This window comes from Poecilia mexicana, unplaced genomic scaffold (assembly GCF_051168715.1).
Source record: "Poecilia mexicana isolate PSO_F unplaced genomic scaffold, ASM5116871v1 scaffold_1, whole genome shotgun sequence".
In the NCBI taxonomy this organism is placed as follows: domain Eukaryota; kingdom Metazoa; phylum Chordata; class Actinopteri; order Cyprinodontiformes; family Poeciliidae; genus Poecilia; species Poecilia mexicana.
Genome location: NW_028263370.1, coordinates 18,977,472 through 19,004,566, shown reverse-complemented (window position 1 = coordinate 19,004,566; position 27,095 = coordinate 18,977,472). Strand labels below are relative to the sequence as shown.

At 35.8% G+C, this 27,095-nt stretch overlaps 2 protein-coding genes across 4 annotated transcripts in view; one reads left to right on the top strand and one right to left on the bottom strand.

Annotated features, from left to right (window-relative positions):
* LOC106924931 (glutamate receptor 2-like) overlaps nt 1-16,324 on the top strand; it is a 46,438-nt gene extending 30,114 nt beyond the window's left edge. Inside the window, exons 17-19 of one of the 3 annotated variants that reach the window (XM_014998897.2) lie at nt 3,241-3,355; nt 6,630-6,764; nt 16,109-16,324. In XM_014998897.2, coding sequence (XP_014854383.1) covers nt 3,241-3,355; nt 6,630-6,764; nt 16,109-16,243 — 385 coding nt within the window. In that variant the 3' untranslated portion in view covers nt 16,244-16,324. Of the gene's footprint in view, nt 1-2,405; nt 2,521-3,240; nt 3,356-6,629; nt 6,765-11,071; nt 11,243-16,108 lie in introns of those variants that run through there. The other 2 variants (XM_014998896.2, XM_088006041.1) reach the window with 2 other exon arrangements.
* Nucleotides 16,325-21,224: 4,900 nt separating this feature from the next.
* On the bottom strand, nt 21,225-26,628 carry saraf (store-operated calcium entry-associated regulatory factor). The gene is made up of 7 exons (XM_014998903.2): nt 26,355-26,628; nt 25,341-25,519; nt 24,241-24,439; nt 23,659-23,952; nt 23,409-23,571; nt 22,433-22,515; nt 21,225-22,149 (listed from the first exon to the last, which is right to left on the bottom strand). The coding sequence occupies exons 1-7, from the start codon at nt 26,419-26,421 to the stop codon at nt 22,124-22,126; spliced, it is 1,011 nt and encodes a 336-aa protein (XP_014854389.2). The 5' UTR covers nt 26,422-26,628; the 3' UTR covers nt 21,225-22,123.
* Nucleotides 26,629-27,095: the final 467 nt, after the last annotated feature.

Below are 27,095 nucleotides of genomic sequence, written 5' to 3'. Positions count from 1 at the left end.
GAAGAGGAGCTCATTTTTTTCCACAGATTATCTGCCTTATATTACACTGTCTTGACATTGTGATAATTTTAACAAATATATGAAAAACATAGTTTTTATAAAAGTTGCATATTGCAGCTTTAGCCCAATAAGATTTTCCTTATCCGGCATGTTGCACACCAAACAGTGCTACTTTCAGCACCACTGATTATTTAAAATATATAAAGGAGTAAAGTTTAAAGAGCTCTGTTGGTTATTTTTCATATCTTTAAGATCAAACAGGTTTCTGTGTGATCACATCATATTAAATTAATTCTAGTTACTGTATGTTTCTGACTGTTAGGGACTGCTGTAGTTCAGAGCTAATGTTGCTACAAGGCCTGAAAATGCTGTCATAGGATTTTACTTGTTGGCAAAAAATGATCACATATGAGACAAAATTATGAATTTAGTAACTGAATTTGTTAGCTTTGTATTGTTTGTTATACATAATAAAATTAATTACATTGTTGTAATTAGGGGCACATCTTTTGTTTCAGACTGAGTACAAGAAAATATTATTTATCCAACCTACAAGTGTCTTTAAAGGAAAAAAAAAAAAAAAAAATTATATATATATATATATATATATATATATATATATATATATATATATATATATATATATATATATATATATATATATATATATATATACTATTATTATTATTATTATTTTATTTTTTTCGTAAGTAACTGAAGTCTAATCTATAAAAAAGTGTAGACTTGTTCAGGTACTTTTCTTCTGTAATAGTACTTGTAGACCTCAAGCAACTTAAAAGCTGTTTTATTTATATTTTTTGTGTTTAATGCATTTTCTTTAGTGTAGACTAGAGTTAATAGAAAAGTAGGTCAAAATGCACATGGTCAAAATATGACTCCATAAAAAGTGTAGTTCTTACACTATTGTTGTCATTATTATGTACATAAACATTTAATCTTAGTATTTTTGGTCAAAAGTTAATTAAACCAGTTTTGAAGGAATATCTGTATATCCTAACTAGGCTTGGTGATGATGGAGCCATTTATTTAGGATTATATTGCTTCTGTTTACTGAATATATTTTTTCTTGGTGAGGTGAATGGCTCAAATAATTGAGGATGTCATGACAAAACCATTTTCTTTTAGTTCATGATTCCATCGACATTTCCCCCGTTATGATTTGAGACTTGATGTGCCTGCAACTACAACAATGTGATTTAATTTGTGTGATTTGTTTTACAAACTGAGAATGAAGTTTTTTCTACTGCAAAAGCAGTAATTAAACTTTATTATTTTTGCCAGCAGTAGGTCCAACCCAGACAGTTTGTTGTCTTGCGCGACTGTAGCTGCATTTCTACTGACCACGACCACCTAAGTGTGCAATTTGATATTTTGAAAATAAATTTGCTTAATGGAAATGTGGCAATTTTGAAAAAAACCACACAAGTCACATGATCAACCACCAACCGGATGTTACTACTGGCACAAACCACAAAGAAGAAGATGACAGGAAGTGGTTGGAGGATGATGGTGGAGCACATCTTTTAATGACTTATATCATGAATAAACTTACTTACATGTGATTTTAATTGTGTTTCTTATTTATTGGAAACATTAAATTGTGTTTTTTTGGACATTAGTGGAATAATTGTTGCGTTTACGTTGCAAATGTTCACAAAACTTTGTTGATATCCCTCTAATGTTGAAAAAACAATTTCGCAATTGCAGTGATAAGAAACACAATAAAAATGTGAATAAGTTCACGCAATAAATCATTGAAAACATGCCGCACCATCATCCTCCTACCACTTCCTGTCATCTTCTTTGTCTTTTCTAGCAATAGTAACACCCGGTTGTTGATCATGTGACTTGTGTGATGCAAAAAGTGTTTCCTTTGCAGTTTTGTGAAACATACCAGCTGAAAAACCACCACATTCTAGCGCAATATTTTTTTATCAAAACACTTTAGTTGTTTCAAAACTGGCGTGTTTCCATTAAGAAAAATAATTTTTGTAATTCCAATTTGCGCAAATTTGCGGTCAATGGAAACGTAGATAGTTACATTTTTGGTTGACATACATTAAAAGCCGCAGTATGACCGAAATAGGTTTTTGAATTGGATGTTAGTTATTCAGCAAAATGTTTAGCAAATCTGACTGACTTCAATATATTTCTACTGTTATTAATCCCAAACACCATAAGCACAGACATCTTAATGCTGCTCTACTCAAGCTGGATAAAAAAATCAAAATTTCAAATGTTTGTTTTCTGATCATGAATTTAGAGTGTAGTAGATAATAGGGATTATTAGTTGGAGCAGTATGTTTGTTGCTGATTTAGCTACATTTCAGAGGATTGTTACTGACAGCTGAAATGAACTGCTAACAGCCACTGTGTTCATGTAGAAATGCGGTGAACCTGGCGGTGTTAAAGTTGAACGAGCAGGGGCTGCTGGACAAACTGAAAAACAAGTGGTGGTATGACAAGGGAGAATGCGGCAGCGGAGGAGGGGAGAGCAAGGTTAATACACACACTCACACACCACCTAACACACACATACACACACACACACACACACACACAAAACACACATATACAAGCAAAATAGGAAACAAAGCAGAGAGGTAAAACTGGGTCAGTCTGGTAAATGTGGAACATGTGAAGAAGCAGCACAGTCACAGGACCACAGGGAAATGTTAAGGTTAGCAGGGATTTAAAAGAACAAACAAACAAAAAAACTGAACCACAGCTGACATCATAAATCCAGCAGGTTATACTCACTGCCAGCAGGTGGCACTGTTCTCTGTTCTGCTTCTTCTTCTGCTATGTTGCACCCTGTCTGGTTGAGGTCTGATGTAGAATCCAGGTGAGGGTCAGCTGACCTCAGACCAGATGGCAGCAACATGGGCGCTGTTTGCAGAGAGTTTGCACACAGTTTGTCCAAACTCTGTGTATCAGAGGCTCCGGCCTGGCAGGGAACTGCAGCTGAAAAAGCAACAGCCTTTCATTGCAGCACCTCTTATTATCTGTCTCAGACGCTAAACCGAGGAGCCCAGCAACAAAACACTTTATTAAAAAACACATTACGTGTGTTAATATTAGGGGATTAAGGGAATATTCGTCTCACGCCAATCTTTGGTGGGCCCTTTCTTAGTCGCGAGAACAGGGTAAGAACTGCTGCCTCGTTAATAACATAAGATAACATTGATAATGATGTTATTTATGTTATTCCCATTGAAGAGTGCCAGTAAACCTTGCCGTATTGAAACTGAATGAGCAAGGGACCCTAGACAAGATGAAAAACAAGTGGTGGTACGATAAAGGAGAGTGTGGCTTCAAGGACTCCACCAATAAGGTTAGTTTTCTGTTTGTGGGTCAGTCAAACACACTGTTCACGCGTGTAAATGCATAGGAAGCTTACACAGTATGGGGAGGACAGCTTAACTCCAGCTGTGTTATGTGAAAGACAAGGACAAGGTCAAAAGTATTTTTTAATTTTATGCAGATGAGAAGAGAAATAACAGATCACAGGTGAATCGAAATAATTTTTTTTTTTTTACCTGCTTTCTTATTACACCTTTACTCGAGCAACTAATTACAAAAATTCCTTCAAATGCAAAAATTTCATTTGAGGTTAGCATGAATGCATGAAGAACATTACATTTTTGTAAATGGGTTTTCCAGAATGCTGCACTTGTTTTAGAAAAATGCTAAATTAGTTGCTCGATGCAGCTGAATAAAACATGTTGCTGTTTTATTTTATTTATCAAATGTATTATTTCCATTAATTTTAGTGACAATAAGGAGAAAGAATCTGTTTTAACAAAACTCAAAGAAAACTTCAGTTAAGAGAATTTCTTTAGTTTTGTTCTGTAGTTTCTGATCATATAAAGTGTTAATGAAGTCACAAGTGCTAGTAAAAAAGTTCATTAATTTTATTTATATCGTAATGAAAAGTATTTGCTCCTTCACAGATTTCTTCTATTCTTGCTTTAAAAGGTTTTATGTCATCAAACCAGTTATATTATCACACAAAGTAATCTAGTTAAAGCTACTAAAGGATAAAAGCTATCCAAATCAACCTGTCTGCAAGTAAATAACTAATTTATGATGATAACTGGTTTTACTATCATTGCTATCAAGCGTTTGTCTGGCAGTTAGTTTTTTTACATCTTTGGGGATGATTTTGGGCTTTACTTCAACTGCAGAAGAGAGGATACTTTGTAAAATCATTAGATATTATTGACATCTATTGGTAAAAGTTTCATAAGAGTCACATTGTGGGTTTAAAGGAGCTTGGATGGTCATGTTGTGCAATTTAGCATGCAGGGTATACAAAAACTACACCTGTCAGATGTCTGCTTACACTCATATTTGACAGGAAAATCATATTAATTTTAGGGTTTTAATGATTTATTTGAACCTTCCATTTTTTTTAGGGTGGACTAATTTTACAACAAGCAGCTTAAATGGAACCTATCACTCAATAGTCACATTTTTGTACTTCCAGTGCAAGTGCTAAAAAAGAAAAAAACACCCAGCTGGTGTCTTTTGGTGTCTGGAAAACGAGCCATTTCAAAAACATTCAGAATGTAATGTTGGAAATCAGCAGGCACTGCCAGTTACCTAGCAACCCCAGACAGCCCTGCCTGTTACCTAGCAACAAACTGCAAAAATTGCTTGATGCGTTTTGAAATTTGTGTCAGACTAATGAAAAAAATATTTTTAAAAAGCAGAAATGTGGGCTTATTGAAAAGTATGTTCAATACATGAGCATAGGTTATTTTCTAAATATACTTTTAATCTGACAAAAGATCTAGATTCATTGGGACGTATATTTTAAGTTACTGAATATAACTATATGCCACACTTTAAATGGACAGACACATAGAGGATACATTTTATTTTAAAATTTTAAAATGTCCTTATGGTCAAATTATTTTCACTCTTTCCTAGAGATGCTGAACCATATTTGAAAAGCAATGTCTGATTTTCATTGATCAATTTTCAGTAATTTTTTATCACTTCTTCCAGTTTTAAATTATTTCAGAGGCCTTTGTGGGTTTCTCTGTCATTAACTGAGGAGTACCAACAATTTTGTCCACATGTATGAATATAATTAAGCCTTTATCATCCTACATAGGAAACTGAACTGTTCAAATGAATCACTAGAGATAAAATTACCTTAATACACAGGATGAGTGTATGTAAACTTCTGACTAGAACTGCTTCATAGCAATGCAATGCTGGAGCCACTGGGTACATTAGTGCACCATTAGTAATGTTGTCAATGACATGTATTTATTGTTTTTAAGAAACTGGTTGAGAGTGATTGATATTCTGTATCAGACGAGTAGTCACATAAAAGAAAAAAAATTTCTCACTCTTCAGTTAAACCATAACATTTTTATTGCGATACTGTTGTTTGTTTACATAACACCAGTGACCAGTCTCTCAAACCAGCGCAGAACGCACAGCCATACCATTTATTCTGCAGTTAACAGCAAAAACAATTAAATAAATAGCGGATATAGCATTGTGTTGTGTTGTGCTACTTTACCTGTTCAATTTAGCACAATTTCCGATGAGGAATATGTGTCAAATATTGTGAAATATATATGAGCACTCATGTATATTTAACTCATGATATATGTGTTAAATATACATGAGCACTTCGTTCATGTGAGACGGCTAACTGGTGGAAGCTAGTTACGTGAAAGCTAATGGTCAAAAGCAAAGCGAATGTGCGTTCGCTCTCTGTGCCATCTAGTGGCCTGACATGACAACTACAGCTGACTCGAGGTGTTTTCGGCAGTGCCGTCTAGAAGTGAATCTGTTTCCCAATTAACATCCAAAAATACCGCCAGTTCCCAGGCAGTGATCTCATGTAAGTGAAGCCTAAATAACAGTTCTCCTAAGAATGGTTGTTTTTAATTGGATCACTAAAATAAAATATGAAATAAACATCCACAGTTGTAGTTGTGTAGGGGCTCAAAACTCCCCCAGAACTTTCTCTGGAATTTTACTAAAGGGATTTTAAACCACAGCAGCAATATGAATAAAAATTAATTTGTTTTGAAATTATCCTTCAAAAAAAATATATTAAAAAAAATCATGTACTTGTGTCCTAATGTACCAACTGGCTCCACCATGACATCTGCAACATCTGTATGCAGTGAGATAAAAATCATAATTTGTCCAGTGTTACAGTTTTAAGCTGAGATGTTTGTTATTCATGACAAAGTAGTCTTATGATTGCAATGTTATAGAGTATTATTGTAAGAATGCTGATATGAACTTGAAAATGTGAAAAGCAACAGCAAATGCACTATTTAAAAGAATCTACACTGACTTGCACTTTCATTAACGGCTGAGGTTTAGAAACATAATGTACAACTTCAGTATTAAACTATGCTGTGATATCCAAAGTTTCTATGTCTGTGTGCAGAATTATTAGCTATTTTAATGGTTCTAACCAAAGTGTTTCGTTTAAATTTGTGTGTTGATAAAATCATGTTTGTAGTTATGTCACACCAACACTATTTTCTGGGTGTCCTGTTTTTTGTTGTTTTTATTTTTCTCTTGCGTGTGTGTGGGTGGGTGTGTGTGCACACTTTTTTGTGTGCTAGGAAAAGACCAGCGCTCTGTCGCTTAGTAATGTGGCAGGAGTTTTCTACATCCTGGTTGGAGGTCTGGGTCTCGCCATGATGGTGGCACTGGTGGAGTTCTGCTACAAGAGCCGCGCTGAAGCCAAAAAGATGAAGGTACGTTTTTACACTTTGCTTAAATTTCACTAAAAGGATTTGTTTTGTGTTTCCACTTTGATAGTGTTAATTTGTAAGCTTAAGTTATATTTTATACAAATTAGTATCCTCCCTTTTGTATTTCGTCTAACTATTTACATTTATAGTATTATATAAAAATTATTTATATTCTTTAAACTGGAGATGCACCAATCCAATAGTGATATCAGATATCAGTATCAGTCCCGATATTGAAAAAACAATCTAGACTGGGTCTTGGTGACAATGTGCCAGATCCACAAGGGCAGATCTATTTAGTCTAATGCTATGCTCTATGCTCTGAGTAATGCCATTCTTCATTATTTATTTTGCATTATATTTATAATTATTAATATAAATAAATTCCATATCCGGTCCCCTACAATGCCCAATGGTCAAGTGATGACATCACTTAAGCCAAGTCCACTGAGAACAGGAAGTGTCATGTTTATTTTGAATGGTCTCTATCTGACTCCTTTGACCTAATCAACATAAAAGTGTGTCCACTGACAGAAGACATGTTGGTATGACTTGGTTTCCAACACTGACTGGTTTCGGTGGAGGATGAGGGAGTGGTGGCGTGGTGAAGTCACATAGGTCGCCATTGCCATATGTTTGGTTCTAAATTTCACAGGTTCGAGCCGAGCTGCACCAAACTCACAGGGATCTATCCGTATCATCCCCCCAACAGGGATCCTCAACAATCTATGGTGGGCGTGGCCTACTTCCTCCTTCTTATTATTTTTACTACCCAAATAATAATTTCTTTATTGGTTAGATTGTTTCTTGTTGCGTTTTCTGTCCTTGAGAGGACAATAAGGATACACATTGCCTTCAACTCAACCGCCGGCTGGGTCAGACTGTCCTCGGTTAAAATGTGCCATGTTGTACAGTAAGACAGGTCTTATTTGTGAGTTTTATCAATTTTAAGTCCTTGACTTTTGATTTCTGAAACTCTGAAAATTTTCAAAAGTCAAACATTTTCAATTTCTGAAACTCTTTCTTTTGAAATGTCTGAGTTTTTTGGTGGAAATTTACTCCTTTTTTTCTATCTACAATGACCCTTATACGCTGTCATACAAAGTGGACAGAAACTGCTGGAGCTTCTCGAATGTTTATATCGTCAAACAAAACCTCACCGGACTCCATTTATTTGGACCTTTTCTCTTTCCTGCTCCCTCCGCCATCTTTGTTTCAATTACAGCTGGCTCCACTTAAGGATGACCAGTGGCGCCCTCTTCTGAATGGCGGTCAAACTACACCACTGAAATATGGTCTAAGTTGATATTGTTAATGAATCAGTTGGAACTAATTTTAATCTAACAAACCATTAATCGACAATTAATCATACACCAATTAATTGTTTGTGTTCCTACATGATTTGACCAACATATATACACGCATCTTCTTCAGAAGTGTTTCTAACTGCTTCCAACTTGTAGACAGAGCGTAGTTTTTGTGTATTTTTCTCTTGTGTGCATTCAATTCCATGTGGATTTAATGTACAAATTAAATGTGCTTGGATTGATGCAGAAGTTTGGAAACCGCTGGATTTGTTTGTGCATAGACGGTTTGGTCAGTGTAACTGTTGGACTTATTTCAGTTGGAAATTCTCCTTTGTCTATATCAGGTTCTAAAATTTGTCACATCTATGTTCAGTTGCATAGAACCACACACAAAAGATTCAATTAATTAATTATTTACAAAATGAAGAAGTCAAAATGGAGATGTCATACGAAACCTTAAACATGTACAAAAGACAAATGAAATCAGATGTTTACATGCACTGCAAACACATTTTTACCTTTTACATATATTTCTCCAGTGTTTGGATTTGATTTGGATGAAATGTTTTGATTTACTGTAATTGTGGCCCATTCCTCTTGGCAGGTTTATTGAAATGAAATCAGGTTTGTAAGCCATCTTGCTCTCACTCAGCTATGGGATAATTACTGCAAAACACTGACTTTGCTCTCATTAAATCACTTTTATCTAATTTAGCAGTATGTTTATGGTCGTTGTCCATTTGACTCTTTTCTGCCTGAACTTTAGCTACTTTGCTGATGAATTGAGATGTTGCTTCTAGACTTGTACATAATGTTGTTTCCTCATGATGCCATCTGTTTAGCCAAGAACAACAGCTCCTCATGCAGCAAAAAAAAAACATAACATGATGCTGCAACTCCCATATTTCCCATTGGATGTGCTGTTTTTAGGCTTTTCAATCTTCCTTCTTTAACAATTGACATCATGGCTTAAAATTTCAATTTCAGCTTAATCAGATTATAGGATATCTTTTTAAATAGTCTGGGTGCATTTGCAAACTGTAATCTGACTTATTATTTTCCTTTTTGTGGTGAAGGCTTCTTCTCTGAGCTGCCTTTCAGCTCATGGTAAAGGTTTTGTTTCACTGCAGACATTCAGCCATCGTTTCCACAACGTCTTTTGCTTTAGATCTGGGGTCGATTTGCACATTTCCAACCTGTAGACCTGATCACTGTGAGGTCTGGACATTCCCATTCTGTTTATGCTTGTGTATAATTGTTTAAACATGAATGTGACATGACTTGTGGACATCGACAGTTCTCTTCCTGATATCTTGCCTTTTGATTTTTCTTTGATGAAACAGAGGGGAGCAGGTTGTTTGAGTTGCTGCGTCACAAAATAAATCCACAGATTTGCCTCCATTAAACTTAAATGTGGAAATAATACAGTATGTAAGTTTTATTTTAAAAATAATATGTTTTTTACATATTTGTTCAAACGGCTGCTATGTTGGGATAGTACATTATTAGACAAATAATCCGTGAAAAAATTGATCTCCTCCGTCTTCTCCTTGAGGTTGTATTGCTGTCTGGAGCAATGCATCGCTCCCGACAAAAACAACCAAACAGAGCCAGGAGGTGGGTCTTAGGGCTGTCAATCAACCTCATGTACTCGCTGCTCAATGTGCTAATGACGGAGAAACAACTGACCATTAGAGGAAAACCAATTATCTGCCGTTATTAGTGGCTATGCTAAGTAGCATTTGCATACACAAGAGCTGCACACGAGATTGTGATTGACAGCGCTAAGACCCACCTCTTGGCTCTGATTGGTTGTTTCTAGATAGAACTGGGAACACTGGACTGGAAAGGGCAGAGAGGCTTGATTTTTTTCACAGACTATCTGTTCCACACTGTCATGACATGGTGAGAGTTTCAACAAATATATAAAAATATAAACTTTATAAAAGTTACATACTACAGCTTTAAATTATTTTTTTTATAGTCTAAAGTGTGTGGCTGGATTTAAAAGTCTATATTAACATATAGCACACATTTGTAATTTTACCAAACATCGCTTCCTGTAATAAATCTTACTTTACTAAGGCAGTCGGCGGTTTCATGTTCCCTTTGTTCAACTTGAGCTCCTGAACTCCACTGAATGAAACCCAAAGTTTTTTTCCCACAGAATCGTCTCAGTTGTGTGGATGTGGATTTTGCATATTGGCGATGCTACATTCTTGCTGACATGTAAATGTCAATGCTTTGATGGAAAACCTAAATTAAAAGGGCAGTATTATGTGTTTTTAACTATGTTACCTCCAGTTGTTATAAAAATACTGTACATATCAAATATGACTTCATTTGACTTTGTAATTTAATGCCTTGAAATTGGGCCTCTGTCTCTTTAAGAAGCTCCTATTCTTTCTGAAACTCCGCCTTCAGGAAGTCATCACAACATGGCTCCTCTATTAATCCTTTAACATTGTTTATACAGGAGTGCCACTTAGAAGTAGCCCATTTAATGAGCTCTGCTGATGCGCAGCTCCACTAGGTGTTTGCTAATTGCTGCTGGCTAGTCTGAAGGAGCTGAGTGGGGGAGTGCTGCTCTGTGAGGCTGAAATTGAGAAGCTCTGAATCTGAGGAGGAGCTGCGTCTTGGAGATGGAACTAGATTCACCCGAGCATTTTGCACTGCTTAATGGTTTGCCATGGAGATGAAATGATTTGTCAACCATGCATGAAAAGAATCAAACCAACACTCCAGGTTTGTTTTTGATGAGGGAATAACATTATAACATGATGTAAAGCTAAAAAAAAGTTGATTTAACATAATACTGCCCCTTTAAATGTAGCCTCTAGTCGCATAAAAGCATCTTCAGAAAATGTTGTCGTACTCAAACTTGTATTTTAATGTTGCAACAAAAATAAATAAATAAATTAATAATAGTCAATCAGCTGAAGAGTAACTGTTCTATAATTAAATCAGTAAAGCAATAACGCTGACTTTATTTCCGTTGTAAAGGTGGCAGCCAACACCTTCTCATCACCCCAGCACACAGGGAACTACACACACACTCTGTCTTCTCCTCAACATGCCCCCAACTACAACCTGCTGTCTCCCAGCCACCAGCCAAACTACGCCACCTATAAAGAAGGCTACAACGTTTACGGCATTGAGAGCGTCAAGATCTAACACGGGTAGGAGAGTGATGATTGATAGCTAAAACGTTGCTCACCTCACAGCCATAGACAAAGGTTTAACCAGGCGGCACTTCCCGGGTCAGCTGGATTCGGTGCAGAGCATCTTCAATGGCACATATCCAATGTGTGTGATTTACAAAACACACAGGCTTCCCTAGAAGATATCGTAAAAGATACAGCAAGGAGAATAGTGAATAAATGACAAAATATTTGAATAGTCTTTACATTAGTTACCTACTTAGTAATATTTTTTTTCTCTAAATTCTTGCTCAGAAATTATTATGATGCCATATTAGAGCCATTGTATAAAGGAAGAAAAGACAGAATAGGGAGGAGTAATTTTTTAAGAAAAAACTCAGAAATTTATGAGTTTGAAAAATAAAAAAAAATCTGAAATTCTGTTTTCTCAGGGATTTTTAGACTAATCTTAGAATTTCTCAGCTTTTTCTCACAATTTTAATGAAAGATTAATTCTTTAATCTTAGAATTTCTGTTTCTTTCTCACAAATTTTCAAAATTTCAAACTCAGAAATTTACGAGTTTTTTCGAGAAAATGTATTAAATTAATCCCAGAATTTTTGAGTTTTTCTCTGAAATATTCTCCTCCTTTTTTTCTATCTCACCATCGTAAGTTATTTCCTAGGATCCTTTCTAAATGATCTGTTTTTACTTAGGTGCTGTAGAAAAACTGGAACAAACAGCTTCAGACTATTAAAAAAATAGATTATATTCTTTGGAATATATTATATTCTCTGAAACTGGATTTGCCATTGAAGATGACAATTACTGGATTTAATTACCATAAATCCAGGTATGACATGAATTCAGCCGTTTTGATAACAGAAAAAACCCACAGTGGCATGCAAAGGAAATTAAAGGTCAAAACTGTGTATGGCTGTGATTATCCTGGCATTTGTTTACTCCTTATCCTGAAGCTTGCTCACTCCTGCTCCCATTTCCCTTCACTCCTCTGACCAGTTCTTCAGCCTCTTTCTCTCCTCCTCCTGTGTTCTCTGAAATTATTCCTTCTTCCCTCTCCTGTTCTTCCCTCTTTTTTTGGTTTTTCACTCCTCCTCTGCCACTCTTATCCTATCTACCCTTTTCCTCTGGTCCGTTGTAATTTCTTTTTTTCCAGCACTTTCCTTAGTTTATAGCCAATCATCCTCTTTGAAATAACTTGTCGAAGGTGGACGTAGAGAAATAATATGGCTGAATGCATTTAAATAGTTTTTTTTTTCATGCTTGCTTATTTAACAATAAAATTCAAAGTGCGTTCTGTTTTAGTCTGAAATCTGGGCTCTTATTTTGGTGGTATTATCAAAATCAACTATGTAGAATAAGCAAAAACAACATTAAGTAATTTTAAGCTTCTGGCTTATTATGTTTAGAATGTTTGTGAATAGTTAAAAGCATTGAATATACTTCTTCTAAAGTTAATACTACCAAAATAAGAGCCCAGATTTCAACATAAAACACAAAATATTTAAAATTTATAGTTAAATCATCAAGAATGACACAACTATTTAAATGTATTTGATCATAATATCAGTCCTTTAAACCCGTTGTTCAGATTAGGCGGTCGGTCGTAACTTTTCAAATCAGTCCTTGCAGTTGATTTTTATCCTAATCAAATGACCACAAACATTTGATGGTAAATGTTTGAATACGGACGTTTCTTGGACTTTGGTTCTTATGGCCTTACAATGCCTTTAAAACGATTGTAGTTTTAGGCAATATGGCTGAAAAACTTATCACGATATAAAAGTTTTATATCAGTCATTATCAATAATTGTTGATTAGTTTTTTGTTTTAACTGGTGCGGTGACCTTTTCTGTTTTATCCACAGTTTTCACTCCACAATGTTGTTTTTTTTTATTTTTAAGCAGATACGGTGGCGAAACCTTAAACTGCTGCTCCTCAAGTTACTCTACAGTTTGTTGCTAGGTAACCAAAGAGTGAGTGAGTTGCTAGGTAACCAAAGAGTGAGTGAGTTGCTTGGTAACCAAAGAGCGAGTGAGTTAGCTGATTCCACTAACTTTGCTTAGCACTGTGACAGGTTGAGCAGCCTAAAGCCTTTCTTCTGCCTACATCTCCCAGAATGCTGTGCAGTATGCTGCAGTATGTAACTTTTGTTGAAATTTTTTTAAAACGTTGTTTACATATTTGTTAAAACTGCTATCATGTTGTGACAGGTTGTTATAAGACAGTTAATCTGGGAAAAGATAAGAAATGCACCAGGCTGTCAATTATCCTCATGTACTTGATGCTCAATGTGCTAATGAAAATGAAAAAACTTACCATTACAGGAAAACCATCTGTGGCTATGCTAACTAGCCTTAGCATTCAGAACAAGCTTTGCTAGCTTGCAGCGTAGCAGAGACTAAGGGGGAGAGCGGTGCCACACGAGATTGTGATTGACAGCACTAAGACCCGCCTCCTGGCACTGATTGGTTGTTTTTGATGCTTTTCTTCAGATGGCAATTGTAGCTCAGGAAGGAGATTGATCTTATCACAGATTATCAGTCTCATACTACACTGTCACAACATTATGAGTTTTAACAAATATGAAAAAGTATTTTTTTGATCAAAGTTACACACTACAGCTTTAATTTCAATTCAGTGGTATTAATCACAACACCTCTGATACCAACCAAATCAAGGTAAATGTATTTTCATTCCCATACAACTGAGTTTTTTTTGTTTAATTTTGTCAACCACTTACTATTAGAATTACAATTTATTATTTTTCACTGTACACATGCACAATGAGATTAAAGATTACATTACATCTAGCTGTTATTTTATGTCTGATGTGTAATTCATTACACTAAACTGAACATGTACTGGTACGCAAAGCAGCTGTCACATTGTTTCCTATACTTGTGTGCTGGCGTATTGAAAAGACATTACATGTGGATGTAAACAAGTATAATTCAGTGTTCTACTGCTTCAGGTTTGTTACTGTTCTGTAACATCACCATCTCATTTTATTTATTTTGTTTATTTCATTAAAAAGGATCAGCTCACTATCTGAGAATAAAATGTTCTGGGGGTTAGATAATTACTATGAGAATGAATCAAACAGTAAGTAACAGTTTTTGTTTTTAGTTTCAAGCATCCAGCATCCTGAGGTGAGTAAAGCCTCTGCAGAAAAATTGTGAGATTCAGGAGTATTATTGGGCTTTTGTTGAGATATTTGATTAGCAGTGGCATTGATTCTCCAGCAGTCGTGCTGCTGAACTCATGCGGAGAAACTTTTTCTGACTTACTTGATCTTAATGCATTTGCTACAATGTTTTATATATATTTATTAAAACTGTCATGATGGCATGACAGTGAAATATATGATAAATAATCTGTGAAAAGATACATTTTTGTGCCTGTGTGGATTAATAACATTAAAATATCTGATAATTTATTAATATGTCCAGGATTTAAGCTTTTTAACATAAATTGCTCATATAAACAAGATATGACCATTTTTATTAGCCTATTCTTTCACTGTTTTTTTAAATATACAACTATTGTGCAGTGTAAGTTGATTAACTCAGTTTAGAGAATGTGTATCAATGAATGTATGGTTGCATTTAATAACTTAAGTGCTAGTTTACTTTAAGAATTATTAGTTTAATACCAAGAAGTAGTTTTGGTTGAGTAATTAACTGTTTTACCATTAATTTTTGCATTTTGTGGTGTACAAAAAGCAATGTCCTGAAATATTTATCGATATTTATTGAAATATTTATCGATATTTGTTGGAGTCAAGACCAAGGCATTGGTCTTGACTCCATCCCTGATCGCACACTACACAAGACTCCACTACTGAAGAAAATCAATGTTGTTTAAAGAACTTGACGGTTGTTCTTAAAAACACCTTTTACACCATTGCTGCTGCATCCAGAAACTATACCTGGTAACATTAGAATATACAGAGCTTTTCTGGCATGAAATGTCGATATTATTCATGAGTAGCAGTGACATTAAACGGTATATGTGTAAGAAATTGACAGAAGTAACACCAAATACAATAAAATCGGGGTTTATTATTGAAGTCCTGTTTAGTCTGCTTTAATTAAACTAGTTTGTTTGTCTGGCTTGTTTGTTGAGGTGTGAATGCGTAATCAAACTCTGATGTGGGCCAAAAAAGCAAACTTTGGTACGCCTGAAGTGAACCCTGCTGCAGTTCGAATGCATATGTGGATGTAAGTGGACTGGAAATCGTTCCAAAAACAGGAAATGGACTACAGCACAGGGCATTCTGAGTAAATTCAACCAAAACAAATGCAAGAATATAATGTTAGAGGGAGTTTTTCTCCTGTGAAAGAGAAAAAAAGCAACTAAAATCTGACACCACTCCATTTTTGTTTATATCTTGTGAAAAAGAAGTTGTGCTCTGTGACTTCTTAAGACGTTATCATGTTGTTTCCTTCAGTAGTTTCTGGTGTAGCGCCACCACAGGTGAGGAGGAGAACAGGTTTTTCAAAGGGTTTGGTTGATTTGACACAGTGGAGCGAGAAAACAAACTGCAGCAGCTGAAAATGTAGCAAATGTTTCAATTTTTTTGTCCCAAATCGAACTGAGTTAACTGGACTATCAGATGTGAAAACTCCCTTAGTGTAACAAACACAACAGTAACAACTTTCCTTAAGGATTAGCAACATTCAGACAACTTGTATTGCTTACACTGTTTAATTTCTCTATTTTACTACAAAAAAATCAGCTCAACCCAAGATCAGAAATCAGCCTCAAAATTCTGATCGGATGATCGCTACTAACTGTATTTTGCAGCACAATACCTGCCAGCTTTGATTAATGTCGCCATTTTATTTAAACGTGGCCTTTTTTTATCCCTCAACAGATGAAATTCACGGATGCAATGCGCTCGAAAGCTCGTCTGTCTATCACCGGGTCAACGAGCGAGAACGGCCGTGTTCCAGTGGCTTACCTTCGCCCAGGATTACCCATGAGCCTCAGTATGACTGACCTCTCATGACCTCACACAAGTCAGTGCCTTACAGCCAGTCAACACACTTTCATCAATCCCCGCTGTAAGGGAAGTGGACAGGAAGGGTTGCCCTCTTCGAGAAAAAGAAAAGACACATTACCAGTAATAATAACGGGCAACCTGCCCCGCTTTCTATTCTGGATTTTAGTCATTCAAAACTCTAGAAACTCTCAAATCCTTTACATCTGGTCTGTAAAAACAAGGCAGATGTCCTCCTGAAAAGACCTGCCCACTTGTAAAGTGAATCAAACGAAGATCGAAGGGAGAGACGGCTGGTCCTAGACAAATCCATGACAAACAATCAAGCACAGAGGACAGTTTTTTAAGTCAAATATTACTTGTTTTGTAGATTTTTGCCATGGAGGCTTCTCTTGTACAGAAAACAAGGACAACAGTGATGCCGATGTTCATGCAATAACAACAGTTATCAGGGATGCGATCAGGAACTGTGGGGATACAAGCTGGACCTTGTTTGAAATGTGTTAAAAGTGCCATGAACAAAAAACTGATGTCCTGAAATATCAGTATGTATTGTGATAGATAATGATGTGATTGTCCCGGTTTTTTTCTTCCGTTTGCCTGTAAATCCTTATTTGAGAAACACGTACAAACAACACACACAAACACAAAATTTAAGAGGAGTTCTTGTTGGTGAGGTTCTGGGATTTTAATTATATTTAGTGATGCTGTTAAAAACACAAAACTCATGCAACTAAGGCGGACATCCATTCTTTCTTTTCACTACATATTGTAGTCCCGTATTAACATTTTTCTCTTGTTAATGAACAGTGTTTTATCTGATCTACTATTTTAGCTGCACTCCACCTTTATAAAATACTCCAAAAAATGAACTTTTCTGAGGTTAGCCAAAGAGTCAAGCTTCTCCTGGGTGAATTCCCAGCAAGTTCTGAGTTTTCCCCAGTATCTCTTCCCAGTTGGACTTACCTAAACCCCCAGTTACAATCTTAGGATAAACCTCAGCTCCTTACTCTCTAGCTAATCTGCGCGAAACTTATTCGAAATTCAGCTAATGGCAAAAACAACAACAACACACAATTTCACAATTGTGGTGTTTCCATCTAATAAGAAATTAAATTAAAACCACATGTGAATAAGTTTGTTCAGTAAAAGTTATGGCAGCGACGGATGTAAACGGTTACATTACACCAGAGACAGTTGGACGTTCAACAATAATCGAATACATTCTTTGAACCAAAAGTATGAAAATTAAAACTGAGTAGCAAAACCCAAACTAAAATTAAATATTTGTCTAATAATAACTAGTAAAAACTAGCAAACACACTCTAAAAACTAACTTGAATTAGACAAATAGAAAGTCTAATTTTTATTTCATTTTTACCAGATTTTTGACGTTAAGGTGATAAAGGAGAAGTGTAATCGTATTGTAAAGCGATCCAGTGGTCCACATGTATGATAATGTCCAAATGTAACGAGGGAAATTAAAAAATAGATTATTAAGTTTCTGAACGTTACCAATAGAGTTCTGTACAATTTCTTCTAATTAATATTGTTCTAACATTTTGAAAGAAAACAGCGTCCTTGCACAGATTAAATTAACAACCTGAAAATCCTTCAGAGCCACAAAAGACATTTTGTTTAGTTTTTTATATATACACTGCACTACATCTGTTTCTGTAAATATGAAGATGTGAGATGAATTTCTCTTCTTTTTTAAAGCCAACAACAGATGCTCACACTGTTTACTGTACATGGTGTACACACTTAAAACGCATCATGCCACACATCCCTGCACCCTTGCATTTGCATGTGCGTTTGCACATACTAACAGAAGAGTTCTGAAGCCAAGTGTGTGATGTGCCAAACGGACTGAGAAGCAACCAGAGCTCTCAAACGGCAGCTGCTGAAACTGAAACCTGAGCCAGCAGAAGCTCTCATCGCCGAGAGACGGAACAAAAATAATGTGAAGACTTTTTCAAAACTCTACTGCATCGATGGTGCCAACAATGACGACGAGGAGGAGGACGATGAAGAGCGGACAAAGAGAGCATTTGCATGTCACTTAATTATTTATTTTCTTTCAGATCAACCTGTCAGCCTGAACCCTTGTGACTGGCTGCTTAATAGTGTTTGATAATGATAGCCGTTAGAAGAATATAAACGATATTAATTACAGTACTAATGTTGTTCCTGTTATGTAAGTGTATGCTTTTCGAGAATTTGATTCTGCTGTTTTATTTCTACAAAAACGGATTTTTGTTCGACTAGTTTTAAGCTTAATGAGAAGCTAAAACACGCTTCAAACGGCCAAGGGGTGCGCCTCAGTTTCTGCTAAAAGACATATCATTGTCGCCATGATCACGTGACTGGTTTATCTTTGGGACTTAAGCTGAGTTCACACTGCAACCTGAAGTGACCCAATTCCGATTTATTTCTCAAGTTGGATTTGTTTTTTATTTTATTTATTTATTTTGGCGTGGTCGTTCATACTTCCAAATATGCGACTTGTATATGATCTCAGTGTGAATTGGAAATGACGTGAAAGTGTCCCGCATGCGCAGTAGAGGGCGCAATAACGTCACACATAGAGAAGTGCTTAGTGTTTTGCCAACCGCCATAAAAAAGAAGTAATGCTCAGTGTTTGCGGAAGTAAATATGGATGCTAATGGTGGAGCTTAGCTTACGATTTTGAAGTTGTTGTCCGACCGGAGCAGCATATTAACAAATTAATCCTCATTACGGTCCGCCATGGTTGTCGTTTTTCTTCCCGCTTGCACGTATCAGGACGCAGAATAGTGACATTTGTCGAGTATCAGTGACGTTCAGGTCGGATCAATGCGACCTGGATGTTAGGTTACATTTCAATCGGATACCATCTGATACCCAAGTGGCCTGGGTCGCATTAAGGCAAAAAATAAAAATAAATAAATAAATAAATAAAAAATCGGAATTGGGTCATATCGGATTGCGGTGCAGCCTAAGGTGTGTGGAAATCATCACAGTTCATTGCTGATTCTGTGTTTGTTTTATCTCTTGTTATAAAAAAAAAAAACTTAAATTAAAAAAAGGTTACTTTTCAGTGGTGAATTTTTCAATGTAAGGCAGTTTGTGGGTTATATTTAACATATTGCCTCGTGATTACATGAACAGGCAGAGCGGTACTGTATCAGGGTGACATTTATCAAAAGGCTTGGGACAGAGTGCAATCTGAATCTGTTACTGTAATATTTATTATGTATGTGTGCAATTTGAGTCGGTCTTTTTATTAGTGACTACGTCTGATGCTAGCTAACTACAATACCCTGCAAAACTACCAACAAAACTATTTCACATTTTGTCATGTTACAGTTTTTCATTGGATTTGTGAATTTATTTTATGTGATAGACCAACACAAGTGACTCTTTAAAATTCTGACAATAAACAACTGAAGAACAGATGCAGGTTTTAGCTATGTTTCAGTGTTTAAATTTAATAATTGCTTTTAATTTCCACAACAGAATTACACTAAAAGTAACAGGCGTTTCCATTATTTTTGATCTATTTTTCCTACTTGGCTAGAGATTATGTGCAGATATGACCACTCCATCTTAAAAAATGTAGCCATCATCTTTTTAGAGAAAAAAAAAGGTTTTCTTTATGTTTAAACATAAAAATAGGAATCAAATTGTGGTTCTTTAAAAATAATAGATTTTCTGTAGTGGATATTTATCAAAAATTATAAGTTGTCTTTTACATGTTAAGTAATATTTGCAGCTCTAATATACTAATTTTTTTTTTTTTTAATTAGGAGTATCGGTGTGAAACATACCCATATAACAATTATTAGCTTTTAACTAAAAAAAAAATCATAATTTTCATTTATTATTCACAATGTCGTGTTGGTCTATCACATACTTTGATGCTGTACATTGAAGTTTGTGGGTTAAAGTGACAAAATGTGAAAGAAGCGTTTTGCAAGGCAACATGTGAAGGAGCCAGAACTCAAATGGATGCACAGCTACATATCGCCTCCGCAGGCGAGCTTCTGGTTATGAACAGGACTTAATTTGTTGTGTTATGACTTTTTATTTATGTTATTAATATGCAAATGTCACTATAAGGGGGATTGACTGTATTCACAAATGAACACTCATTGTGTTGATACTTGGTTTGTAATCTGAATATTTACAGTAAATATTAAACGTGCATGCTCTCCACCTGATTGTCTGAGTCATGTATTGTTTTTTGTGCATGTATGCTAATTTTTATGCTTCAATGGGTTTTTTTTTTGTTTTGTTTTTTAATTGAGGGCAGAGATTTTGCTCTCGTGACAGTTCAGCTTCCCATCCACCAGGGGGCAGTAACCTTTTTACCACTCAACGCTCTCGCTAACAGTAAAAGCAGATTCTGGACTGACGTGGACGAACCTCTCCGAGTTTTTTTTTAAGAAATTAATTTAAAATTCACTTCATTGCAATTTAGATGCAATTTAATTCTTTACCTTTCAAACATATCGATATCAACTAAAGTTTAGTTCCTAATAGATATTCTACATCTGATTCTGGTTGGAAAACAAATCTCAGGTTTATTTTGGCTTCTACTTATATGTTCTTTATGTTGGAGGCCTGAAATGTAGGGAAAAAGAATAATTCCTGGAATGTTGAAATTAAATAAACATCTTAGGTTCATAAAATGTAAAATATTAAATTACGTGTTTTTGCAGTTCTTTCATTAATCGATCAAAAAATGCCACAACAAAAACATTTTTCTTTCATAGATTTGTTTTTTTATTTTTAGTGCTCCTACATGCTTCATATCAAACAAAATTTTTTAATCAAACCAAGATAATCTGGTTAAATACATAAAAGTTTTGAAATGAGGGGAAAAAACCTGGAAAAACACAATTAATTGAATACATCTTTTTTATAGTAATAACCAAACTAAGCAACTATAGTAAATTTAAAATTCACTTATTGTATAGTGACAGAAAAAACCACATGCTCAAAAATGTTATGTTACATTTATTTATTAATTATTCACCAAAACCTTGTATTGAAAACCTGCAGAAACCCCACATCATAGTGTTGCCACCACCAGCTGCTGCAGTAAACGCAAGGCATGATGGGAGCATCACTTCATCTTACCCTGAAGCGCCCAACGCTCTGGACGAGGGTAAATCTGGACTCACCAGACGCGTTCACACAAGAATTTAAATTTTAATACAAAAAAGCAAAACATTCTTAAATATTCACACAGTTATTTATTACTGCTCAATATTTTCTAAAAAAATATTTTTAAAATATATTTAGACCTGGAAAAACAAAAAGTATTAGTTGCTGAACATCAACGATGATGTGTGAGTAACAAAATTGACCAAGAGCTGCTTTGCAACAGGCGAGTAAATATAGTAAAGAAAATAATTTATTCAGCAAAACAGGATAAAAGGACTGACAGCTGAAGGCAATGGTAGATGAATTTATATATTTTCTATAATTTAAATTTATCCTACAACCATTTTCTATTAAAATGTAGATTCTAAATGTATTTGTCATATTTTCCTCAGTTCAGCTTCAGTTCAACACATCATGTTCCTTCAGTTGGGGATGGGAATTAATACAAACTGAAATATTAAATCTGGATTTGATCTGTAACATTGTTTCAGTCAAATGATCAAACCACTGCAAATTCTTTTTCATAATGGAAGAAACAAAACACAGATGAAAACCTAAGATGAGAGACTAAGAAAAGCTTTTCCTCCACAAGCAGCTCCTCGCCTTTCCAAAACATAAAAATCACATTATCACTTTACGACCTGAAGTCTTTATGAAACTCCCATCCTGTTGGCGACTAAAACGCAGAAGCTTAGCTGCTTCCATATGCTGAGGAGAACATTTCCAAATCTCCAACTTCTATCTTCTTTTGGTTCCACCGAAACCTGAAAACCAAATAAATATGGATGTTAGATGGATATTTGTCTATTTTATTATATTTCTAATAACTGTGTAAAAAAACTGGCACATTCTGAAGATTTTTCTTTTTACCACTTTAGGCTTTTTTATATAATGATACCTTAATCGATTACTAAACCAATCAATTGTAAGTTGCAGCCCGAGTAGCAGGAGCAAAACTACTAAGAACATGATGATTCCTCCAAACCATCAATGAGACGTTTCTACATTTCTCTGAGTCAGTCCAGAAGCTAACACAAGCCTCGGTACCTGAAGCAGTGCGTGTCCCAGAAGACGTATTTGTCCCAGAGGAGTGGTTTTGTCCCGCTGGAGGCGGACTGCAGGGCTGCGTTCTGCAAAACAACCGCATGTCAACAAGAAGCTGAAAGCTGAATTTAAACTGAGAGATGAACATTTTTCTATGGACCCCCTGCATGTTATTGTTTATATCTAGAAAAGTCTTTTTTTTTTTTTCATGCCATCCATAGCCGTGCCGACGCGGTAGAACTCCGTTAACAAAATGAAACCTGGAGATGAAGGTAACTAGTGCTATCCGCCACAAAAAGGGAAAAATAGTGCAGAAAAACCGATGAGGAATAACTCGAAACCGACTTTCTGTGTTGGCTACTCTACACGAAGGCTCGTTGCCATAGCAACTCACAACAACGCCGCAAACGTATCATGGTTCAACGCCAAACATTTCCCACACAATGAACACAACATTCAGACCGTTACGGTTTTATGGTTTTAGGCTTGATGTTTATTTTTGCTGTTATTAATAAGTAATCGCTTATTAATGATCACAGATGTGGTAGATTAGCTACCGCTGCTATTAGCTAAGCTAACACCGGTGGTTGATTAGCTAATTTAAAACACCTGCTCTACTGATGATCCGTCAGAGTTGGTGTCTAGGTTTTATTTAGTAACTGAACCGAAACACACCAAATTCAACATCACATCTACTTGGTACAGAAGTCCAGGGAGCATAACTCACCTCCATCTCCCTCATTAAAACTTTTTTCAGGCCTTGTTGTCTACATGTTATAGTGTTGACAGTAGCAAAGCACTGCGTCCATTTTTCTTTCATACATCATTCACATTTAAGATTTAACGCGTTATAATGTCAACTTAGCTAAAACTAATGATAGTCATTAGCAAGCAGAGAGATGGGGGTGAGGTAACGTTGCAGGGGGTCCATAAGTCCAAACGCAGTCTGTAAACTCAAACTTCTCCTTGCTTCACCAACCTCTGTCGACCGAACAGATATCCCAGCATTCCTCCTGTTCCCATCCCAGTCCAGAAGCCACCGCCGCCATGGCCGGTGCCGGCCCCAGAGTGGCGTCCTTGGTAATATTGCCCATGAGTGTAATTGTTGTGGAAACCATAGCCAGGATTGGCGCCTGGATAGCCTGATCAAGAAACAGACAGGTGGGAAGGTGGAAGCGATCCTTACAGTTTTAATCTGTGACGGATTTTGTTTTTTCTGCTTCAGCTACCTGTGTAGTCAGGTTTGAATCCAGGTGGGGGCGGTCCTCCCATGTTGTTTGGGTGATTATCCTGAGGGTAGCCTGGCTGTCCCCCAGTCTGTCCCCACTGGGCTGTGTCCCCACTGAGAAACAGCTTGTAGATACCATAAGCTATGAGGAGAAGCACAGCAACCCCCAGCAATCCCCCTGAAGACTCGCCGTCCTGGGCGTAATGCTGCTGCTGATGCTGCTGCTGCTGCTGATGTTGGTGGCGCTTGTTTCCAAAGAAACTGCTGAAGAGACCAGAGGCAAGACCCCCAAGTCCTGAGGAAAGTCACAAAAAAAACACTTTAATATATTCAGGGAGTTTTCTCATCTGATAGTCTGGTAGAGTCTGTTTGTCTGTCTTGCAACATTTATTACATTTAAGTTTACTGATCTTTGAGAATGTGTTCTTTCATTATTACACCACTGCATTACTTGAGCAAGGTCTCAAATCAACAATGTTATCATTTATTGGAATAACTTCTGAGAAAATGTATTGTTCATTAAAACCTGTTATCGTGACACCCATTACACTTCAATGGCTAAATAAATAATGTTTCCTCTGACCTCCCCATTGTTTAAATCCACCCTGGGAGCCAAAGCTGCCGTGCGTCTTCCTCTTTCCCTCCTGGGTCAGCTCCAGGGTGAACTCCAGGCCACAGGAGCCCTTCAGGATGTAGTCATCAGCCGGGTGGCTGTAACCCTCGCAGCTCACCTCAATGGCACCAAACCTGTAGGCGTTGTCCATGTCCGTCTTACACTCCCACTGTGAAGGAGAGGAGGAGACCCAAACAGAGACTCAACAGCCTGAAACAGAACATTTAATGTTCTACAATTTAATAAATATATATAGATAAACTTATTTATTATTCTGACAATTGGTACATCAAACAGATTTTTCATTTAACTACCTTCTATACCATAATAGAGTTAAATGAAAAGATGCATCTAAACAAATAATTTTGTTCATTTTTATAGATAAAGAAATAATATTTTATTCCTTAAAATGCAGTAAGATTACATTCCTTTATTGAATTTGAACTAAGTGAAGCTAAAACTATGAGGTCACTTGAGGAGTTTTGTCCAAAACATTTACAGACTAATGCCTTTTAATCGTAAATGAAAAATGTATATATATTTTGTACATTTTTGGCACAATTGCTCATCTGAATGTGTTGTTTTTTTCAGCAAATGGCCTTTTTAAGAGATTGTTTACTTCAGTTAACGATTGAACAATTATCAACAATTATTTCAATAATCAATTCACCACGATTAATTCGATTAATTGTTTTGTTTTAACATAAAAAATGTCTTAGGATTGTCCCCAGAATGTTGCTTTTTTTCTGAGCAAAAATGTCTGTTTTAATTTTTAAAAACAATTGTTTTTGTTTTTCATCTTTTTAAATGTATTTCTTCATTGCTTTTTCTGTAAAAAGTTGTATTTAAAATGCTAATTTTATTTACTTGACATTAGCAAAAGAGTGTCTATTATAGTTCTTTTAGATTTTAGTTTAAAATATGCCTCTTATTTCCACAAAGCATTTGCATAAAGTTTGATGACACACTTAGCTTTTAAAAACAAATATTTGAAATCAAAAATAACCTGATATTGTCAAATCTCACTTAATACTACCTGAAGTGCCTAAGTAATGACAGAGTAACAGTACCTGAACATCCACGCCATCCCAGCCTCTGTTCACACACTGGACAACATCGGGGATGAAGACATGACAGCCTGCAGAGCCGCCAACACACTTCAGCTGGGGAACCGGGTTGGAGCGCCTCGCTGTGGTGAAGCGGTTCCTGTAGAACGTCAGAGCCTGGATGTCCCTCAGCAACACGCTGTCTGCATGAAGGACAGATCAGGAAGGAAACTTTTACTTCCATGATACAGTTTTAAAATGGAAAGAATTTAAAAAAAGGAAAACGTTGCTGAATGCTTACATAATGTAGCCACTTTAGATATATTTATGTTAATATCCACAAACCAGGTGAATGTGTTGAATAATAAACAAAGCAGAATGCAAATCAATTAACTGTTTATACAGGATGTCAGTAAACATGTTTAAATTGTTTTAAAGTTTCTTTCATTACTATTATTATTATTAATCCCATGTTAAAGCTGATGATGCGCATGATTCTCCAAGAATTAGAACAATGTTCACCAAAAGTATAGTTTTTACAGTCACAATGTTTTTGACAGAATTTTCCCAGCTGAGAAATATTTGGCTTTAACCATCAAAAACATCTTACCAAAAAGCATCTGAGGACTTACAACGAAAGAATAAATTGCAACTGAATTGATTTCCAATTCAAAACGCTAAAGCGTTTGTATTTCATGTTTCTATCATGTTGTTGCATATTGAATGATAACGTCGCATGAATTAAAATCTCGCGAGATTTATTGTGACTACAGGTAAACAGTACAATAAATTTGCATAGAGAAAATTGAAAGCAAAAATAACTAAATGGGTTGCTTTAACAGACCCCTTTAATGACAAATTAATGTATAAATAATTAAAAAAAATGTATATGAAACTTCAGGCTCGTTATCTATGAATAACTAAAGGAAGTGTACCGTTTTCTCCCCAGCTGTAAAGGCAAAGACACAGCTATAAAGTTAATGCTTTCGGATCATGTTTAGACAGACATTTAAAACCTTAATAGGAGAGAAACCAAACCTTGATTCCAGCTGTAGGTGGTCTCCACCAACACGAACAGCAAAACTGTCACAGGAAGCAGCTCCATGTCCTCGGTTTTTCAGAAGAACTGCGACAGTGGCTTCTTTTAACAAACCTGGACTTATTTTACCTGTGAAAATGTCTGAATGAACAGAACGATTTGCTTTTCAATGGCTGACGCAACTTATTTATTTCGGTTAACGAGTGGAAACGATGGAGCGCTTCACTTCCGGGTACCTCATCGGTTTTCTTTCGTTGATTCTGAAGTGGAGAACCCCGGAACTTTGTACCACAGCCTCCTCTACTGGACCCTGCAGGCAGCTACATTTATCTGGAAGGGACAGTCGTCAGATCGGAACCTTCCTGGTCCAAAGTAGTGATTCTGTAAGCGTGCAGTGGGGAAATTAAATTTATATATATATTTTTTTTTAAATGCTAATTTTGAGGTTTTTCTACCTGCATCAATCCGTTTCAACTAACTGATTCATTACCTGTTCACTGTGTATCTTCTATCTTATTTTATATTCAAAAACAATGAAATATGAAGTTATATGCAAGTTCTCGTACTTTAAACGCTGGAAAAAAACATTAATTCAAATGAGTAACATAACTACAAAATAAGAATTTTAAGCAGAAATAACACTTTCTGCTTAAAATTCCTATTTTTTCCAAGACACAGAAAATCTTACAAAGTATTTTTGTCTAGTTTCAAGTGTATCTTGAAATAAGATAAAGCAAACT